At 41.2% G+C, this 22,018-nt stretch overlaps 1 protein-coding gene across 2 annotated transcripts in view; it reads right to left on the reverse strand.

The window, feature by feature from the left end:
• The window catches only part of kiaa0319 (KIAA0319 ortholog), a 32,236-nt gene that overhangs the window by 4,323 nt on the left and 5,895 nt on the right, over nt 1-22,018 (reverse strand). Inside the window, exons 1-13 of one of the 2 annotated variants that reach the window (XM_038710345.1) lie at nt 18,494-18,552; nt 18,181-18,328; nt 17,869-17,961; nt 17,397-17,552; nt 6,296-6,443; nt 6,034-6,182; nt 5,692-5,843; nt 4,935-5,073; nt 4,689-4,848; nt 2,567-2,703; nt 1,241-1,363; nt 245-335; nt 48-139 (exon numbers count right to left, since the gene is read on the reverse strand). In XM_038710345.1, the coding sequence (XP_038566273.1) occupies nt 48-139; nt 245-335; nt 1,241-1,363; nt 2,567-2,703; nt 4,689-4,848; nt 4,935-5,073; nt 5,692-5,843; nt 6,034-6,182; nt 6,296-6,443; nt 17,397-17,552; nt 17,869-17,950 (1,429 nt within the window). In that variant the 5' untranslated portion in view covers nt 17,951-17,961; nt 18,181-18,328; nt 18,494-18,552. Of the gene's footprint in view, nt 1-47; nt 140-244; nt 336-1,240; nt 1,364-2,566; nt 2,704-4,688; nt 4,849-4,934; nt 5,074-5,691; nt 5,844-6,033; nt 6,183-6,295; nt 6,444-17,396; nt 17,553-17,868; nt 17,962-18,180; nt 18,329-18,493; nt 18,553-22,018 lie in introns of those variants that run through there. The other variant, XM_038710344.1, reaches the window with a different exon arrangement.

Below are 22,018 nucleotides of genomic sequence, written 5' to 3' on the forward strand. Positions count from 1 at the left end.
TAAATACAGACCCTGGTACCAAAGCGTTTCTCACTGAAGTGACTCACTGAATTTGGGTCTGAGCTCCACCCTCTCCTGCTCGTCCATGTTATCCAAGATGGTGTATTTAGTTTTCCTCCTCACTTTGGTCTGTCTCCTCCTGAAAACAGTCGACAGACAGACAGGGTGTTCAGATAACACAGAATAATAATAAGTCTGGAGTTAAAAGGTCTGGCGTAAGTGTATCGTCTGTAGACATGTTCACCTCCTGCAGCAGCAAATGACGGTCCAGCTGATGGAAAGGATGAAGATCATGAGAATGAAGCTGGTCAGGATCACGTACAGCACCCTCCACTCTGATGGCAAGAACAGAGTGAGCCCAAAATATAATCACATTAATGCAATGAGAGCAAATGCGAGCTAGTGCAAAAACAAGAACTGTGTCTCACTTAGTGCCCCTCTGTACTCACGCTTGCTATTTTGAGTTCAAATCGAGAACTATGGCAAAAAGCGGTGCACTTCTAATGTTGAATAAGTTGAACATTCTGCTGAGTAGTAGATGGCTACACAGCAGAAGGGTAGGGGCAAACAACGTATTTACAAACTTGGGAAAATGGCAGCTGAGGAATATTTAATAAAATTGAAATAAAGTGAGCAAACAAGCCAGCAGGTATTTTGGCAGTGACAATCATGAAAGAAGGAGGCGAAGGAGGCGGCGGCACACACAAAGAAGGCCGTGAAGAAGAAGAATACAGTGAAGATGAAGAAGGCAGCAGCAGTGAAGAAGATGATGGCGACGCTGGCAAATGTGGGCAAAAATGCTGAAGAAGAAGAGACGGCTGAGGCGTTTAACAAGAAGAAGACCGTAGCGAAAAAGATGGTGGCGGCGAAAAAGAATGCTGCGAAGAAGACCGCATTCGTCATTTCTGGTAAGTGCACAACGGGTCGAAATTCACGCACTATGCAAGTAAGTACATAGTGTACACAGTGTGCTAACAGAAGTATCTGAATTGAGACACCGCTACCAGTTTTAAAACATACTGAAATAATTGACATATATCTGAATACTACAAACGTTTTATTTTTTAGTGCAGTCAAATTATTGATAATTATATTATGTGCATTAGACAGTGTGCAGGTAATACTAAATTCTATTAATTCAAACATTTGTGTTTTTATCAAAAACACATGTTGAGTTATCAGCTTTACCTTTGTAAGAAAACATTTAAGTAGTAATAAATCAGTGCTGTATAATAATTACCACAGTTGCTCTCTCCGTCGCCAAAGTAACGGCGAACCAGGTTCTCCGTCCAGAAGGGGTCGCACGTGCACTCCTTGGTGATTGGATCACACTGGCCACGCCCCGAACAGCGAAGCAAGCACACTAAAAGAAAAGGATTGAGTCATCAATTAATTTAAATATGTTTGCTAGTCACCAAGACACTGAATGAAGCATTGTTAGCATGACTGTTAGCTTAGTTGATTTCTACCTTCAGAGTCAGAAGTCAACAGTGTTTTTTGTTTTTTTTTAATTCAGGATGCTTAAAGGGTTAACTTTGGTATTTTTAAACCTGGACCTTATTGTTCCATGTTTTTGTGTCTGTGTGACTAATTGGGACACATTTTTTGAAATTGGCCCAGTATTAAGCGAGTGCTCTGCAATTTACATCTTGTGGGCTATCGCGCCTCGCCCAAATGTGTCCAATAAAGTGCTTGTTTTGTTATTACAAGTGTGTCACAACATAATGGAAAATACCCCTACAAAGAGAGACCTTTGTTTAAAAGAGTAAGTAACTTTTTGTTTAACCAGAAGCAGTCGCTCAATAGCTCTCATCAAAGCCACCAGACTCCATTGATAAAAACAGTGATTTTACCTCGCAGAAGACGGGAGTTGCTTGTTGCTACAGTTGCCTCTGTCAGTTAGTTGGTCTGTGCTATTGTTTGACTTTGTTTTGTTTTATTGTGTGCTTTAAAAGGGTTAAAAACACCAAAGTCACACAACACCACAAACTAACTGACAAAGGCAGTAGTAGACCAGAGAAGTAAAATTACTGTTTTTGTCAATGGATAATTGTTTTTATAATCATTAAAGGAACCTCTTAAAGGAAGTTTTTCCTTGCCTCTGTCTCCTAGTGCTGCTCTTGGTGGGAACTGTTGGGCTTCTGTAAATAGCATCATAGAGTACGGTCTAGACCTGCTCTTTTATGAAAAGCACTGTGAGATAACTGTTGTTGTGATTTGGCGCTATATAAATAAAATTTAACTGAATTGAATAAATGAATATCTGTGTTAAATATTGTAAAATACGGCAATTTTTGGGAGCTTCTGGAACTCGTGAGTGAACCATGAGATGAGAACAGCGTGACTGTTCCCGATATCAATATTAAACAGATGAATTGATTATTATATAAACACAGAGACTGAATGAGGACTTTGCTTTATCACAATTCAACTTGTAAATGCAAAAAAAGTGAAAAAGAGTGAAAAAGGAAGAGAGGAACCAGCTCTGGATTTGCTGTCTGTGTTGACTGTCCCGGTCTGTAATGGATATGGTCTCTGAACGGTGATCTTAGCTGTGTGAACTCACAGACAGTGTCGACTCTCATGACTCTGAACAGCAGGTAGTCGCTCTTCTCTCTGAGCAGCTGGTTTCTCAGCAGACCCACAAGCCTGGAGCCAGAGATTGGCCCCGAAGGGCCCTGCACCGAGAACCGCATCACCGTGCTACACCAACAGACAGTGAAACACAGCGAAAAACAAACTGTTTACAGCACGTGACTTTATACCTTTAAGGATGTTAAAACATTTAAGCACTTCTTGTTGGAAGAATGTATTTCCTGTATTTAAAACAATTCTTTAGTCTTCGAAGAACGAACCGGATCTTTTGGTTAATAGATTTATTATTTAGTTTTAATAATGTATATTTAAAGACACATTATATAGTTATTTTATCTTCAAATAAACAGCCCATTTTCATGGGCTGACTTGTAATTGGGAGAATGGCCATTGCCACTCTGAGCCCAGAGTGCCTTCTATACCACTATGCATTTGTAAATGTAAATGCTCCGTATTTGTATAGCGCCTTTCTAGTCTTTCCGACCACTCAAAGTGCTTTTACACTACATCTGCATTCACACACATTCATACACTGGCAGAACAGCCGCCAGGAGCAATTCGGGGTTCAGTATCTTGACCACGGACACTTCGACATGCAGCCTGGAGGAGCCGGGGATTGAACCGCTGACCTTCTGATAAATGTGTGGCTCTACCTCCTGAGCCATAGCCAAAGTTTGAATTCAAATCACAGAATGGGCGTAATGCTTTATGGCAAGCTAGCTCGGTATTCTTAGTATGGATATCATGGCAGAGGCTGCGATGAGACTGAAAAAGACGTCAGAGGAAGCGAGGAAGAGAAAAAAAGACTGAGCAAGAGACCAGACAAGAATAAATATCTGACTGGCTTTTACTTGTTGAGCTAAAAGAGCTGAAAGGATGCGGGACAGATGGCGAGATGGACTTCTTCCTGTTGGACTAGTCAGTAATAACTTATTAGCTGCTCACTGTGTCTTGATGTTTGTCTGTTGTCGACTCAAAATCAGCAAGAGGTTTCACAGACAGCGCAGTGTTTCGTATACGAGAATCACATACAACATTATTGATCAAACTGGGTCGATGAATTTAGCGCGAGGACACACATGTGACAACGTCTGATTTTGAAAATAAGGCGTCTATACGGGATGGAAATAAGATTAATTGTATTATTTTCACAGAAAGTATAAAACATATTACATGTGTCGATTAAAAATAAAAAACAACAACAACACAAATGTTAGGGAAATTACTTATTCTATTTTCTAATGTTTGATTTAGGGTTGCTGGAAAAATATTAAATATATTTTGTTGATATTTGTTGCCGTTTCATCACCATTTATTGCCATACAATGGGTTTATGATCAAACATTTTATTAGAGCGTAACATTGTTTACAAGAGTGCAAAGTTCTTCATAGATAGCCTCTTAATTTTGCCAAATGGGATCCAAGGTCAACCCACCATAGTCTCATAGAAACACGGCAGTGTTTAGCTGCTAGCTATAAATCTGGAGTTGATGTTAGCAAAGTTACTAGCTAACACTGTCAGACATCTGTAACGTTACTGTAAGCTCTCCTGCGTCGGTTGCTGTTGCTAGCTTGCCAACCAAGGTTCAAGCATCATGATGCTGCTGCTGGAGGAGCATCCACTATGGACGGAACTTTTAGCTAACGGCAGGGGGGAAGAGAACGAACAGGACGTTGGCTGAGGAAGGTAAGAAGAGAAAAAGAGAGAGACCGAGCAAGAGGCTGCCTGCCAGAGGTTAGCGGGAGCTTCGTGAAATAAAAGTCTGCAGGATAGACAGCGAGCTGGCCTTCTTGCTGTTGGGCTAGTCTGTAATATTTCTGTGTCTTGTGTTGTTGCTTGACATTTGTCTGTTACAAAAGTTGCTAGTTTTAATAATAAATTAATCATAAGAAATCAAATGCACGTATACAGCTGTCCTTGTTTACAACAGCGGTGAATTACACTCTGAAACAATAGGGGCGCCAAATCACACAAAAAAAGAATGATACATAATGTTGCTTTAACATGTCACAGTTCACACAAACTGTATTGTCACCTCGTTACAGAGGAATCAGGAGGTCAGTAGACCAGGTTAACCAGTAAACCAGGTTACCTGAGGTGGGAGTGTCCCTGCAGCGCTCGGACCTGGATGTCGCTATCGAGGACGTGGAGCAGAGCAGCAAGTTGTCGGATCACTGTGTCCCTCTGAGCCACACTGACCTGAGACACCGGCACCAGCATCTCCAGCTCCACCTCCTCCCCACCACCTGGCTCTACAGAGACACTTCACGTTAGTTCTGTAATGGTCACATTTTCATTATAAGAATCCTTCAGCACACAGTTTCTCTTCTGGTCCTACCTGGTCGGACCTCCACGGTGGCCGTGGCGGTGCAGGAGCGCCCCTGAGCGTCGGTCACCCTCAGCTGGAAAAGGTAGGTGCCCTCAACCAGGTTGGTCAGGTACAGGGAGGCCTGAGTCTCTGAGCCGTACAGCACGTCCTGCAAACAGTTTATTTAATCCACATTTACTCAGACAGGACTTTGTGTTTGCATTCGAAGGATTCAATTAAATCTAATTTGTTTTGAAGAACTTTAATTAGAAATATTTAATACAGTGGAATTAAATGAAACTGCGCAGCTCTGTGAGGCTATTGATTTTTTAGGGCCCATCATGCCAAGACAAAGACTGAGGTATTTTCTTGTGATGGTAAATTACTGTGTGTTAATTCCAGAAAACGATAATAAAATCATTATTTCATGAAAACTGTCCTAAATAAATATCAATAAAACTGTTTAAAAATTAAATAGGTAAAATAAGTCCTGATGTCAAGACTACAAGGGTCTAGAATCACAAATTTATCTGACTCTTATCTACTTTAATCTACTCTATTTTAACATAATCTACTCTGCTCTAGTATAACTTAATTCTTATTCTAACACACTCTAATCTTCTCTAATATAACTTTAATCTAATCCTATTGTAACACACTGTAATCTGCTCTAATATATCTTTAATCTAATATAATCTAATTCCAACATACTTTAATCTGCTCTCTCTGATCAAATTCTTGTTCTGACCTTCAGACCAGACTTCCTGTATCAGTGGTCTGTACTGACCCCGGTTGCAGGACTCTGGCTGTCTCTGACCCACAGGTAGTGAACCTCTGTCTGGTCCCCGTCGGTCACGGAGCCCCGGAGGACTAGAGAGTTGTTGGGTAGAGTGAGAGTGTGGCTGCCGCTGGCGTGAGCAACGGGTGGAAGACTTGTGGCTGCAGGAGGAAGGACGACAGGAAAAAACATCTGGATTGACTAAAGTTTGGTTTTGGACTGGATTCAGTAAACATGCAATATTTTCATTATCATGAATTATACATTTACACATTTACCTCGAGCTCACGGGAACGTCTTCAAATGTTTTAAGGGGAAACGGAGCATGAACTATAAAGTAAACCGTCTCACCTTCCAGGACCCTGACAGTCAGCGAGGCGCTGCCTGTCGCCCCCTCCTGGTCAGAGACCGTCAGTCTGAGGGTGTAGCGTCCCACCCGGAGGCCTGACGCAGTGGCTACTGCCTGGTCCGCTCCCTCCAACTTTAATCCTGGGGGACCACTGGGAAGAACAAGACGGAGAAGGCGTGCAGGTGAGTCGGTGATGTGGAGATCTGAAAAAAACTTAATCTTCATTAAAACGTTCACACAGACAGACACTGTTTGTGTTCTTACCTGACGGCGTCCCAGTGGTAGCTGACAATGCCACGGTCACCGGTGCTATCGCTGCCGTCCAGCGACAAGCTGCTCACCGGAAGAAACACCTTCCTGTCAGGACCCACAATGGCCACAGGGCCACGGTTTGACCCCCTGACCTCTGATACTGAACAAAGGGAGAGGAGAGAGAAGGGGGCAGTAAAATTTATTATAGTAATATACATTTAAACAATTTTTTAATACACTGAACAAAATTATAAACGCAAAACTTTTGTTTTTGCCCCCATTCAATAAAAGGCCACTCCAAAATGTGCGCTGTATGAAAGGTATGGAGCGCGTCCCGACATAATGGTGCAATACTCCCAGAAAATAAGGCAGTGTGAAACCACCAGTGTTGGGCATATTACTTCCAAAATGTACTACATTATAGATTACTAGTTACTGTCATTTGAGAGTAATTAGTTATATTACAATATTACTGTCTCTAAATTGTAATGCTTTAACTACTTTTATGTTACTATTTAAAAGGACACATTATTCTGATGTCTTGGTCATTAAAATTAACCTCTGATTAATAGCGAAGAAAGACGCTGTGCGCATTTACGCACGAAGTACAGCAGCATAACGTCACTGATTATTAGAATTTCCCGACACTCGGTCAGGACGAGCTCACAGTAGCCTTCCAGCAGGAGGTGGGCCAATGGCAGTTTTCGCGTATTTAGACGATCCCCATCGAGGGAGGACCCAGTTTTTTGCTAATAATGCTTCTACAATTTGTTGCCACTCGTGCTTCTGGCATTTTGATTCTGATAAGGAAAGTAATTCGTTAACAAAGCACAAACACACAGCCTATAGAAATCTATTTACACATGATCCATCAGGGAGCTACCGTCTTGTTAAGAGAAGCCGAGCTTCCCCATAGTTTGCACCCTGCCTACAGTCTCAAACATCGGATTCCAGCAACAGGAATTAATATTTCTCTTTTACTCATGGATTTGGTTTCAGCTGCCGAAATGTTTCTTGGTGATGGTGAATTATTAAAAAAACAAAATACCACTAATTCAGGTTAAAATCCGTTGTAACACGCGTTACTGAGATTGTAATGGGTATAATATTACCGTTTTTTTTTTTTAAACTAATGCGTTATATTACTGCGTTACAGCAAAAAGCAATACATTACTGTAATTACTCCAACACTGGAAAGCACTTAGTGTTTCTAAGTAGAGCCTGACCAATTTATCGTTTTACAGATATTATCGGCCCAATATAAGCTACTACAGCCGATATATGACTATTAAAAAAACAAACAGAGAGTTGGATCCTTCCCTCAGGTCACGAGTGTTGCATAGTTTGCCCTCCAGATGGCGTGCTGCAGCTCCTCTGTTCAAAACACAGCAGCACCACAGAACATCAGCTGACCGCAGTCTGCCAGAGCTCAGTGCCACTGTTGTGTCTATTTATGCTACCTATCATGATGTGCTACTTAGCGGTTCTGCGCATGCGTATGACCCACAAGCGTGGTCTGTTTCCACGCCCATAAATCTGTGCAACCTTGAAATGCAGTCGAGACAGTGACTGACCGTCAGCAATATCTAAAAATATCATTGTCTCTCAGAATAGGCTACCCCTGATATCTTAAATAAAGGTTTAATATAGTATTTCAACATGCTCCCCATCTCCTTACAGTACACATGGAGTGAACAGTGGTGCAATATAAAATGATTCCGTAGTGGGAGCGAGGGGCGTTTTTAGAATCTTGAAACATTGGTTAAGTTAAGTCTGTAAAGCAGTAAAGCAACAGTAAACATCCTCTACTTATACGGCACAACAAAACTCACAACAACACTATTAACTGTCTCATTTTGATGTTGCTAAATTGTAATGTCATGTGTCTAATTACAATAATATAACAACAAAACTGCTACAGTATGAACAGGGGAGTCTGGGGGTAGTCCCTCCGAAAACTTTGAGTGGTAAACACTTAATTTCCTGCATTCTGGTGTTTTTCTGCACCAATTTATTGTGGAAATTATTTATGTCAAGGGACACACAAAATTCAGGTGTTGCTGAATTGTGGTGAATATTTAAGAACATTTTGATATTTTATGACCTTGTAACTGATTATTTATTAATTGTACTACTGCCTGCCTTGGCCAGGACACTCTTGGAAAAAGAGTTTTTTGGTTTAAATAAAAATGTAAAATGTAAAATTGTAACAGAATATAATGCAGAGCAGCTCTCAGGCATTCTGGGTTGCTTTCAGATGTTTCTCCTGTAGATCAACTTTTAATATCATCATTGCTGAATCAACACACGCAGGCCTGACTGATTGAGGTAACCTCTTTAAATGTGCATGTGGTACCTTTTTACCTCATCAATAATACATTAAATCTCTTCCTCAAACTCCTGGACTTTAATAGCTCCTGTGTTTCAGCAGGTTTTCTGCTCATGTTCAAAGTTCTGCACATTCAGAATCTAACTGGGTTCTCTGACATTTCCAGAATAAAGGATATTTTGAGAGGTCAAACAGGATAAATCATCATAAACTTTGCAATCAATCCGCGGTCCACCTGCGCGCCGCACCGTGTGGAAGGGATCCATACCGCGGATTCTGCAACCCGTTGCACCACTACTATCCATGGTAGTGTGGGGATGATTTTGTTGTGCAGGATCACAGCCCCTATGTGTCCACATGAGGAAAGGTCAAGATAGGCTGTCAGAGTAAAAATGGACTGTCTATTGCATTAGACTAGGCAACTTGATGAGTTTATTTTTTTAAGTAGCCCATTAAAATATTCTTGCAAATGCAGTGAAGAAGTTCAAGTTCTAAAATTTGTGATTTATTTTCATTCATAAAAACGTCTCAAAACATCTCACTAATTATTAGCCTCCTTAGACAGTAATTAGGCTGTCTGTCTTTCAGTCAAGGTTTAGTTAGTCTGTGCTAATGCAAGTTTCCCCTTCTGACAGAAACAGAACCTCATTTGGGACTGTACTAGATGAGACAAAGAGGTGGAACAGGAATCTAATTGAAAACACTTAGGGACGTAGGTGCGACTTTGAACCTGGGGGAGACGCTGAAAACTGATTTTTTTTTAAATAAAGCACTTAAATGCCAATTTCTAAAAACCTTTGAAAACAAAATGTACTTATTATTGTGGCTAAAAGTGGGTATTTGCAGTGACAGAAGATGGAGAATAATATAACTTGAACAAAACAAACTATATAAAACATGGAACAGCTGCTGGTTAATGTAGCTCGCCATAGTACAAATGTATTCAGTTCTCCTAATGTTCCACTTGTCTGTGATATTCCCTGAGTCTCACTTGGCCCTGACTCTCCCTGTTCTGTGGTGACTTCATCTCACATCTAGAGACAAATGTTTGTGAACACAGAACTGTCTTCAATGCAAACTCTGATGACATGCTATTAACCTAACAAAGTCATTTTACTCTGTGAATTTTAGAACAAACTATACAGTATGTCTACTAGCTATCCATACAACTTCCAAGCTCATCCTCCTCAGTTATTTCTGCTTCTCCTCCTGTGACCTCTGTCCTCTTCCCCTTAAAATACTGCAGGATGCTCGTCTCTGTGTGAGCATTTTGACCACTGTTACTTTTAAATTGTTTATGGACACGTATGTACACATACAGGACTTTTTAAAGGTCAAGGATGTTCAGAGACAGGGGCAAAAAAGTGGCCCCGGAGTTTGTCCCTGGTCAGTCCACTCTCCAGACAGTATTTGTTGGGGCCCTGTGTCTTTAGAGAACTTTATTCCTGCATTCTTAAGAATTTTATACAAGTAGAGTGCAGTGTAGATAACCTTATGAGCCAATATATTTTCAAAACTAGAAACCCCTCTCTAACTCTTCTAAAGTAATCACCTCAGCTGAGCCCTTCAGTATAATAAATAATCCATATCATCATGCTTTTTGCTGTGATGGTTCTGACTCATGTTCACCATGTCAACGCTAGTACTGGTGCCGCTGGCCAGTGGCGGGTAGAGTACTCAAAATGTATACCCAAGAAAAAGTGCAGTTACTCCCATAAAAAGTAAAAGAACTAAAATGACAAACCTATTTCAACTGCTGTTCATCAGGTAACATGGTTATTTCTAGGGAATGCAATTTGCTTTGCTTGTTGATTATCTGTAATTTAGCTATTTCTACAATTCTATTTCTACAATTATTTTCCTTTTTAAATCTCCATGAAGGTGTTGATAAGATCACTTTATAATATCCCTTTTGCTGCCCAGCCAACTATTGTTACCTGTGCCTTTTATTATGGAGATGTAGCCAACCAAACCTCTTGCTTTGCTGTAGCACAGGCTGCCAAAACAATCTGATTATTCCTGAAGCATCTAAATAATCTTCACAACGCAGATAATTATTGTGGCAGTAACACGGAGCTGCTCGTTGTTGAAGCAGGTAAACCTGCATACAGAGGAAGCTGTGCGTCATGCGTAAAACCCAACAGGACAATTTTCCATCTCTCTCTCTCTCTCTCTGTGCATCTCAAAAATAAATAACAGCTGGTAGCTGCTGAGTGAAAGATTAGTTTCACCGGCGACATTCTGTTTATGGACTCACATAATAGAAACAAATAGTAACAGATGTGTATTAAAGAGAAGAAAAAGGCTGATGTCCAAAGCGATGCTCTGATCAACAACAGGACACTTTTAATATACAGTATCTCAATCTATACCATTGATCATCTGAGGCGGCTGTGGCTCAGGAGGTAGAGCAGGTTGGCCGTTAATCGGAAGGCAGACTAATTACTGTCTAAGTAGGCTAATAAATAGTGAGATGTTTTGAGACGTTTTTATGAATGAAAATAAATCACAAATTTTAGAACTTGAACTTCTTCACTGCATTTGCAGGAATATTTTAATGGGCTACTTAAAAAAAATAAACTCATCAAGTTGCCTAGTCTAATGCAATAGACAGTCCATTTTTACTCTGACAGCCTATCTTGACCTTTCCTCATGTGGACACATAGGGGCTGTGATCCTGCACAACAAAATCATCCCCACACTACCATGGATAGTAGTGGTGCAACGGGTTGCAGAATCCGCGGTATGGATCCCTTCCACACGGTGCGGCGCGCAGGTGGACCGCGGATTGATTGCAAAGTTTATGATGATTTATCCTGTTTGACAAAATATCCTTTATTCTGGAAATGTCAGAGAACCCAGTTAGATTCTGAATGTGCAGAACTTTGAACATGAGCAGAAAACCTGCTGAAACACAGGAGCTATTAAAGTCCAGGAGTTTGAGGAGGAGATTTAATTTATTATTGATGAGGTAAAAAGGTACCACATGTACATTTAAAGAGGTTACCTCAATCAGTCAGGCCTGCGTGTGTTGATTCAGCAATGATGATATTAAAAGTTGATCTACAGGAGAAACATCTGAAAGCAACCCAGAATGCCTGAGAGCTGCTCTGCATTATATTCTGTTACAATTTTACATTTTACATTTTTATTTAAACCAAAAAACTCTTTTTCCAAGAGTGTCCTGGCCAAGGCAGGCAGTAGTACAATTAATAAATAATCAGTTACAAGGTCATAAAATATCAAAATGTTCTTAAATATTCACCACAATTCAGCAACACCTGAATTTTGTGTGTCCCTTGACATAAATAATTTCCACAATAAATTGGTGGCTATTCCGCCAGTGTATGAATGAGTGTGAATGTTAGTTTCCGTTTGAGCACTTAGGCTCAGTGTATGAATGTGTGTGACTGGTGAATGCAGATGTAGTGTAAAAGCGCTTTGAGTGGTCGAAAAGACTAGAAAGGCGCTATACAAGTACGGAGCATTTACATTTACATAGATCTTACAGTGTGTAGACTGAAGACGCTTTTAATGTTAATGGAGCCAGCCTTTTAAAGAGTGACGCAGGCTGCTTTCTAACACGGTCACCAGTGCCATGGTGTGGCTCACTGGATATCAGTTGCATTAGTAGATACATAAAGCAATATTTGCCTGATTTTCTAAATGTTTGCATCCGCCCAGCTCTGTGACTGTGACAAGCGCCCAACCAGAGCTTTACTGTGTGACTGCACACACAGCCTGGATGAGCTCATTTCAGTTAATGAAGCAAAATGCAGATTACAGACTGGTTAAGTTATAAAAGGTATGAATGGAAAATGTAGCAAAATTAAGAGTAGGCCTACATTATGCTACATGATGCAGACATCATCACTGCTGCCTTCAGCTAGAAGGAAAAGCAGCACAAAAGAAAAGTCTGTAGTCGTGTGTTCTCGAATCTTTAATGAACAAAGTATTTCAAAGTTTTGCACATTCTTTCAGAGCCAAAGCCAACACCTGTCTGATTCCAACACCAACAATCTGGTCGATCACTTCAATCATATCTGCTTGTCGTCACTAAATATTACTGCTCCTCTAAAGGTTAGGCCTACATCTAAAGCTAGTAAGCAACCCTGGATAAATGACAGCATTCGCAGCCTCAAAAGGGAATGCAGGAAAGCAGAGCGCAGATGGAAAAAATCCAGTCTCCAAGTCCATTACCTCAGTCTGAAGGATTTATTAATTAACTACAATAACATGGTTAAGGATGCGAGAACACACTATTTTTCTGAACTCATTACTACAAATAAACACAACCCCAGGTTTCTGTTTAAGACTGTGGATCAGCTGGTAAACCCAACCCCTCCTTGTGCCTCAGCTGGAAGTAATGATGACTAAATTGTTTTTATCTTATTTTACCAATAAGGTGGTGTCAATCAGAGCCTCTATTACCCCCGCAGCCTCTTACTCAGAGGTCCCTCACCAGCAACAAGAGAGTTTTAACCAGTTTTATCCCATCGACTTGTCTGAGCTTTTAAAAACAGTAATCACAAATGAGAGAGTCCTCCAGCCCACTTGATGTAATACCAATACAGTTTTTACTGAAAGTAATAGATTCTGTTGGGCCCCATTTGATCTCTGTTTTCAACAACTCCCTATCTACTGGTTGTGTCCCTGATTATTTTAAAACGGCTTGCGTGAACCCACTTTTAAAGAAACCTGGTTTAGATCCCTCCCTCCCACATAATTTTAGACCAATTTCAAAACTGCCTTTTATTGCAAAGATTCTAGAAAGAATTGTGTCCAAACAGCTACTCACTGTACTGGAAAATAACAAAATATTTGAAAAGTTTCAGTCTGGTTTTAGGAAGTACCACAGCACTGAGACTGCCCTGCTTAAAGTCACCAATGACCTTTTAATGTCTGCTGATGAAGGCATGTGCTCAGTCCTGGTACTCCTGGACCTTAGTGCTGCTTTTGACACCATTGATCACAACACCATGTTAGACAGACTGAGGCACTGGGTGGGGATCTCTGGTACTGCCCTAGAATGGTTTTCATCCTACCTGTCAAATAGGAAGTTTTGTGTGTCTGTAAACAACTATGTCTCCTCGTTCTGTCCAGTTAAATATGGTGTGCCTCAGGGGTCGGTCTTAGGACCCATTTTGTTTTCCTTGTATCTGCTTCCCCTTGGACATATTATCCATAAACATGGCATTTCTTTTCATATTTATGCTGATGACACACACATGTACTTGCCAGTCAGATCCACAGACCCTTGAATGCTGAGTTCACTTAACAACTGCCTTTGTGAAGTTAAAAAATGGATGTCAAATAATTTCCTCCAGCTGAACTCAGACAAAACAGAAATCCTGGTCATTGGGTCCCAGCACATGGCAACAAATACTGCCATCTGCTGGTTCCCTAGTAAATCACATTAAGCCTGTGGCAAAGAACCTTGGTGTTTGGTTTGATAGTAATTTAAATTTCGAGCAGCACACCACAAAACTTGTTCAATCATGTTTTTATCAACTTAGAAATATAGTAAAAATTCGATCTATGTTAACTTTTAAGGACACCGAGACCATTTTACACACCTTCATCTCATCACGCCTGGATTATTGCAACAGCCTTTTCACTTGTTTAACCAAAAAATCTACTGATCGACTCCAGACTGTCCAGAACTCAGCTGCCAGGCTTTTAACCAGAACAAAGAAATATGACCACATTACTCCTATTTTAGCTTCATTACACTGGCTCCCAGTATGTTTTAGAATTGACTTTAAAATTTTATTGATCACTTTTAAAGCTCTTCATGGCCTCTCGCTTTGTTATATTTCTGACCTTTTAGTCCCATACACACCAGCACGTACCTTGAGATCCTCGGGCAGAGGTCTGTTGTCTGTTCCAGAGTCTCGACTGAAAACTAAAGGGGACAGAGCATTTGCTGTCAGGGCCCCGAGGCTCTGGAACAAGCCTGCCCGAGGAAATCAGGTCAGCTGAGTCAGTGAACTCTTAAGTCCCTTCTTAAAACATACTTTTATAGGAGAGCCTTTCCCGATCTTATTTGACTTTATTTTATCCCTTTTATTTTATTCCATTTAACTTATTTTATATTTATCTTAAACGTGTATTTTAGTCCTTTCAATGTTTTCTTGCTTTTATCTTGTATTGTTTTTGTATCATTGTCTTTTGGGTATTATTGTCTTTACACTTGTTAAAGCACTTTGTAACTTGTTTTTGAAAAGTGCTCAACAAATAAAGATTATACACTCACCTAAAGGATTATTAGGAACACCTGTTCAATTTCTCATTAATGCAATTATCTAATCAACCAATCACATGGCAATTGCTTCAATGCATTTAGGGGTGTGGTCCTGGTCAAGACAATCTCCTGAACTTCAAACTGAATGTCAGAATGGGAAAGAAAGGTGATTTAAGCAATTTTGAGCGTGGCATGGTTGTTGGTGCCAGACGGGCCGGTCTGAGTATTTCACAATCTGCTCAGTTACTGGGATTTTCACGCACAACCATTTCTGGGGTTTACAAAGAATGGTGTGAAAAGGGAAAAACATCCAGTATGCGGCAGTCCTGTGGGCGAAAATGCCTTGTTGATGCTAGAGGTAAGAGGAGAATGGGCCGACCGATTCAAGCTGATAGAAGAGCAACTTTGACTGAAATAACCACTCGTTACAACCGAGGTATGCAGCAAAGCATTTGTGAAGCCACAACATGCACAACCTTGAGGCGGATGGGCTACAACAGCAGAAGACCCCACCGGGTACCACTCATCTCCACTACAAATAGGAAAAAGAGGCTACAATTTGCAAGAGCTCACCAAAATTGGACAGTTGAAGACTGGAAAAATGTTGCCTGGTCTGATGAGTCTCGATTTCTGTTGAGACATTCAGATGGTAGAGTCAGAATTTGGCATAAACAAAATGAGAACATGGATCCATCATGCCTTGTTACCACTGTGCAGGCTGGTGGTGGTGGTGTAATGGTGTGGGGGATGTTTTCTTGGCACACTTTAGGCCCCTTAGTGCCAATTGGGCATGGTTTAAATGCCACGGCCTACCTGAGCATTGTTTCTGACCATGTCCATCCCTTTATGGCCACCATGTACCCATCCTCTGATGGCTACTTCCAGCAGGATATTGCACCATGTCACAAAGCTCCAATCATTTCAAATTGGTTTCTTGAACATGACAATGAGTTCACTGTACTAAAATGGCCCCCACAGTCACCAGATCTCAACCCAATAGAGCATCTTTGGGATGTGGTGGAACGGGAGCTTTGTGCCCTGGATGTCCATCCCACAAATCTCCATCAACTGCAAGATGCTATCCTATCAATATAGGCCAACATTTCTAAAGAATGCTTTCAGCACCTTGTTGAATCAAGGCCACGTAGAATTAAGGCAGTTCTGAAGGCAAAAGGGGGTCAACAGGGGGTACACACACACACACACACACACCTCCTATGCCTATCAGGTGATCAACCTCACCACGAATCCACACACATGTTAATTTCAGCGCCTCTGATAAAGTGCAGCTCACAGCTTCAGGTGGAGCAGAGGGGACAGACACAGAGCTACAGCTGGATCATCTTATTCTCCCGCTAATTTGCAGGAGAATAAATAATAACAATAATCTCTCTCTCTCTCGTGTAACATTAGTTAAGCGAGTAAAGTTAAATTTTCAGCCTTTTGTTGTTTGTTTTTTAAAAATCCTTCTGAGATCCGGGGCTTTTCAAAAAACATGCCTAGGGCTAACGACGCCGCTGGTGGGAGCATTATTTGATGAGGGATATTAGTCTCTCAGAATATGCTACCCCTTAAATTATGTTGTAATCAAAACAGAAGACGTCATAATACTGTGAGAGGTATACCTTTATGGGATTGGAAAAGGGAACACATAAGGTAGCATTTTTCGATAGGGCACTGCGACTCGATAGACTCTGCTATCGATTTGCGCTACGGTAGCATTTTTTGACAAGGTTACACATCAGAACACCGGCTCTGGCGGAGCTACAGTGAGGAGCTCCTTAGCTCCTGGTAACGCTCACATTCATAGTTCACCGTGAGTTGTTCATTTGTTACATCAATTACACGACTTAAATAATAATAAAAACAGCCCTCATCACTTCTCCTCTCCTGAAAACATTCATACCAGACTTGCTAACCTTCCTGTCTGCACTCTCCCTGATCACAGCAGGACGTTTCATGTTAAAGTAGGTGAGTGGTGGAGGCTAACGTTACACTGACAGACGTGATTGTAGATTTATTCTGAAACAATTATCTGTATCCTCAGGTGCATTTATGAAGATTTTGGACCAGTTTATATGCTGCCTGTAAATTTGTTGTTTGATTATTTCGTTTGAAAGTGAATCTCACAGTGAAGAAACTAACCCACTGTCTAACTTGTAGATCTGAGGAGATGAAAACTACTGATGAAAAGTACTGACAGCTGCTGAGGACAGACAGGATGGTAATCTAATCAGGTCAATTATTTATAGAGCCTAACATCACAAAAACGCCGTCTGTCCTCAGAGCCTTGATTCAGATGAGGAAAACTCTCAGGAAGGGCAACAGACGCAACATTAGCGTTGAATTAAATACCAGAGTAAGCACAAATCATATTAAATTAAATATGTATTAAGTCTGAATGTTTAGCTTGTTGCAGACGGATCATATTGTTTATCCTGCTGTCATATTATTTACATGCAACTACAAGAAAATGTACTTCAGCTGTGTATTCTGAACATTAATGTGTCAACATTTCCTCTGTGGTGTCTATGATTTACCGGACACAGCAGCAGTCGTAGCGGAGGTCATGGTTGGAGGGTTGGTGCTGGGAGATGAGGAGCTGGTGGTGGTGGGGTCAAAGGTCATGGCTCTGGCTGGGGGTTGGGTGGGGGTCTGTTGTGTTCCGGCTGCTGACTGGAACACCTTCACCATGTCTGTGGAGTGTTAAGAGTACAGAAAAAATGTCCTTAGTACTGAGATAAACTGCAACACTTATTTAGAATGATTTAATATTTATTTTGAACCAAACAGCTTCACAAGAAAGAAAAAGGGATTGTGTGTATGCCAAAGGTCTGTACTGCTATTAATACACGTTCATGAGTTCACTAATCGGCTCAGACAACAGGTGAGTGTTTCTTCTGCCGGCTGCAGGATGTTTTAGGCACACGGGTGTGTTACAACAGGTTACAGGAGAACCAAACCAATGGACAAACAGATTAAACGTGTAACAGTTCAGTGTGTGTTCAGTACCAGATGTGGGTGCAGGAGAAACTGAAGCAGCAGGTTTAACTGTGGGCAACGTCCGCTCTACAGGGTGTCCACGGGACACCATCAGGGGTCGATCTGCAGGTTGAAGAAGGAAGGAAAAAGAAAAGTGTCACAGTGGGTCAAATGTTCCTAAAAGGAATTTCAGCATGAAATAAAAACTTTAGTTCATTTTGAAGCTGCTACTATTGTGTAGTCTAAATGTTTAATTCTCTAAGTGACCACCGGTGGGCGCCAAAATAAGTCATTTTCAAATCCTACACATGGTGGCTTTAAAAATCATACTTTCAGGGGTACCTGGCTGTACGGATGTGCTGATCAGCCAATGGGGTGTGGCATGGGTGGCAAGTGAAGTCCATATACGGTCCTGTTGGGTGGAGTCAGTTTGTTTCTCTAGCAGTAACGGCGTCAGCGATGTCGACTCGGTGCTGCTTTGTGTTTTGGTCTGTATGAAGAAAAAAAAAAACGACAATAAAAACATAAGTTCATTAGCAGAGGGAGACGTGTGTGTGGTTATTTATCTCTCAGCTTCCTGAAGTGTCTTCACAGTGAGGTTGTGAGGTGTGATACCACACAGACTGTATGAAAAAGTGGACATAGCTGCCGTGACCTTGGCCGTTGGTTTATGGACCACCGTTTTGGAATTTTGGCCGTCGCCATCTTGGGTTTTTGGAACCAGACGTGTGTGGATCACTGGAGATGAAACTGTACACCATGATGTAATAAGAATATACTTTGGATATGAACAACCTTAGTCAACAGGATTTTTTTAATTTCTAATAATGACAACTATCTAACAATGTAGCAACAAAAATGAGGCTAACCCTTCGGCTAACTCTACAGCTGTGCAAATAGTTACCTGGCTAGCTACTAGCGCTTTCCGGTCTAGACAGGTCGTCTGATAGAGACGCTGAAGGGTACCTTTTACATCAAATAACGCTTTGTCAGCCTTTCTAAAAGCGTCAGTATTTGACGCCCTGAAATGAGAACAGACAACTACACACGAATAATAATGAACAGGCACATTTGTGGTAACCACTTTTATGCATGTGCATATAGGGATCCGGCAGGCAGCATGGATTTGACCTAACGTTACAGTGATCATATTTGGACGAGAGGGTGGAGCTAGCTGGTTTGGTTAGTAAAGTGCATCTGTAATTCACGTTAACTGTGATATTAGCTGGGATGCTAATTTTGCCTAGTAACAAAACGTATTTACTGATAAATGAACAGCCGACATCTAATAAGCTTTTTCAGCGGCGCAGGTTAAACGTACACCGAGCAGCAGATACGAGTCGCCTTTATCCTCATTGACAGGTCGGCATGGGAGAGACTTGTCAACAGGGCTGGATTGGTAATCTGGCATACCGGGCAAATGCCCGGTGACCTTTGGGGCCGATGTAACAAATTATTCATATAACTGTTTTTTTTTTTTTTTTAATGGGCCAACAACCGGCCCATAAAGCATGGACAGCGGCCGATTGGGAGATTTTCGCTGCCAGGCAGAGGAGCAGGCTGTGTTAGCGAGTGGCAAAGCTGAGTGAGAGAGTGAGTAGGAGGAGAGAGGAGGTGAAGCGGCAAGCATGAGTAGCTCAACCTGTAGGGAGGGAGGGTCATTTACGCTGGGGACATTGGCCCACCAATGGCGTCGCCAGGTGGCTTTAGCCCCGAATGTAACTCAACAACATAAAAAATATTTTCCATATTAGGCTAACATGCAATAATCCTCATCACACAGCCTGTCTCGCAGCTCTTCACAGAGCGGAGGCTACCCGCAATGCTATTGCTACGTTTTGTTTGGAGTTAACGTAACGTGACCCCCCGCCGTTACTGCCTGCCTGCAGAGAGAGAGAGAGAGAGAGAGAGAGAAAGAGAGAGCGAGCGCATTGGGGCTCGTCAGCGACAACTAATTTGTCCCGAGAAAAATTTTAATCAAACCATGTAAATATAAATGTTGTCGGTCAGCGTCCAGTCAATGTATTTGCTACACAAACGGTTAACAGTCGCCAAAAAGTAGTGAGAGAATATCAGGACACACCTGACCGCGACACAGACACCTGTCGCTCTCTCTGCTGTCTCTGTCCCCCTCCCTCAGAGACACTTCGCTCTGTTTGACTGTCTCTCTGCTCCAGGTTGCTTCATTCCCTCTGAAGCGGCTGTGAGCTGCACTTTATCAGAGGCGCTGAAGTGAACGTGTGTGTGGATGTGTGCTGATATTTCGGTTTTCAGTTTCGGTTTTCTACCTCTGATGAAGAGCAGTGAGTTCGTCTCATCCAGTACATTCCCAGACGGCACTCTGTCTGTCAGATGGTCTAAAGGGGGTAGCAGCCTACGACCATATCAGCAGAGCACTAAGGCAGGGTAATGCACAGCAGTGGGGCGGGTAGATTTGGTTAAAATATGACTTCATTCTCATTATATCTCGTAATATTATATCTCAAATTGTTATTCTGCAAATGTCAGAGAACTCAGATATGTGGGAGAGACTTTTCATGTGCAGAAGGTTTTGAACATGAGCAGAAAAGCTGCTGAAACATAGGAGCTATTAAGGTGCACGGGATATTAACTGAATGAAATGAATGGAAAAAAAAACAAACAGGAGAAACATATTTGACAGTAATACAGAATGCCTGAGAGCCTTACAGCAATATATTACACTATATTTTTATTTTTTGAATTGTCAACTGAATTTTTTGTTTCCTTTTATATAATGAATTGGTGCAGAAAAATCCACCAGAATGCAGGAAATGAAGTGTTTAAAGCCCAAATCCTTTAGGGGGAGGACCCCCAGACCCCCCCTCTTAAATCTTTTAATTTATTTATTTATTATCAGTAGTAATTACAAAAATCATAACAAATGTATTTAATGGCCTATGATATTTAATAATTAAAATGTAGCTCAATGATTTATAGGGTTCAGTTTGACAAATGGCATAACAAGGTAGCAGTTTGAGTGTTGATACAAGTATGTCTACAGAATACAGGAAATTAAGTATTTAATGTTTAAAATCTTCTGGGGGAAGACCCCCAGACCCCCCTATCAACTATTTCATCAATACATTTTTCTTCCCCAAATACTAAGCCTATTAAAATATATTGCTGTCTTGTTGTCATGGCCCCACTGTTGTGCAGTGTCAAATCTCATGAGCTAAGAGTTTTGTCGATTTTGGTGGGCCGCCTGGGCCAAAAATGCCGATTTTTTGTCCCAGTCCAGCCCTGCTTGTCAATCACCTCGTAGCCCAACTCTAAAGCCTCCCCTGCTTTCTGGTCTATGTTCCTCTAAATGGGACCATAATTTACTAAATGAACATCATGCTGTGTTGAAGAAGACTTGAAACTAACGACTGAGACCATAAACTCATCAGGAAAGTGTTTACTGAGGGAATAAATCAGCTGAGAATTAGAAACATTTTCTCATAGACTTCTATACAATCGCACTTCTTTCTGCAGCCAGTGGAGTTGCCCCCTTCTGGCTGCTAGAGAGATCGCAGGTTTAAGGCTCTTCACCACTGGCTTCACTAAACCAAAACCTGACTGTATCTGAAAACCAGGGGCCAGTTGCACTAAAAACCTTAAGTTATTTTTTTTAAGTATGACACTTACCTGTAAGTCTTAATATCTCCTTAGCTAAAGAATGAACTTAAGGGTGTGGCACAGAATCCCTTAAATGTTCCCTTAGTTAAGCAAGCATTAAAATTCTACTGTTACCACCATGAAGACTGGAATTTCATGAAAGAAAGCACAAAAAGTAAATTTGATCCGCAAATAACAGCAAACAGGAAACAACAAATGTGGGAGGAAATCGCTTCAAAAATTACTTCAAGAAGTCTTGTGGAGAGGTCCATCCAGGAGATCCAAAATAAGTATGACAATGTTCTTGCCAAAAAATAGATCACTAATTATAAAAGGGAACCCAATAAAACTGTTAGAATAACTTTATTTAGGCTATACATAAATTAGACGGTATTGCTAGCTAGCAATAAATTTGACAACCTTCCTGTTTTGCTCATCATTTAGCTTATCCATTGGATTATCCCGGTCGCGGAACACTGTTCTCAGTATATGTAAAATTTCTTCATTTATCGCCATAAACTCAACCATTTTGCACTTCAGAAAAAGCCTGAGGTACCTTAAA

This window comes from Micropterus salmoides, unplaced genomic scaffold (assembly GCF_014851395.1).
Source record: "Micropterus salmoides isolate LMB-PRFRI ecotype aquatic unplaced genomic scaffold, ASM1485139v1 Ms_hic_scaffold_11, whole genome shotgun sequence".
Lineage (NCBI taxonomy): Eukaryota > Metazoa > Chordata > Actinopteri > Centrarchiformes > Centrarchidae > Micropterus > Micropterus salmoides.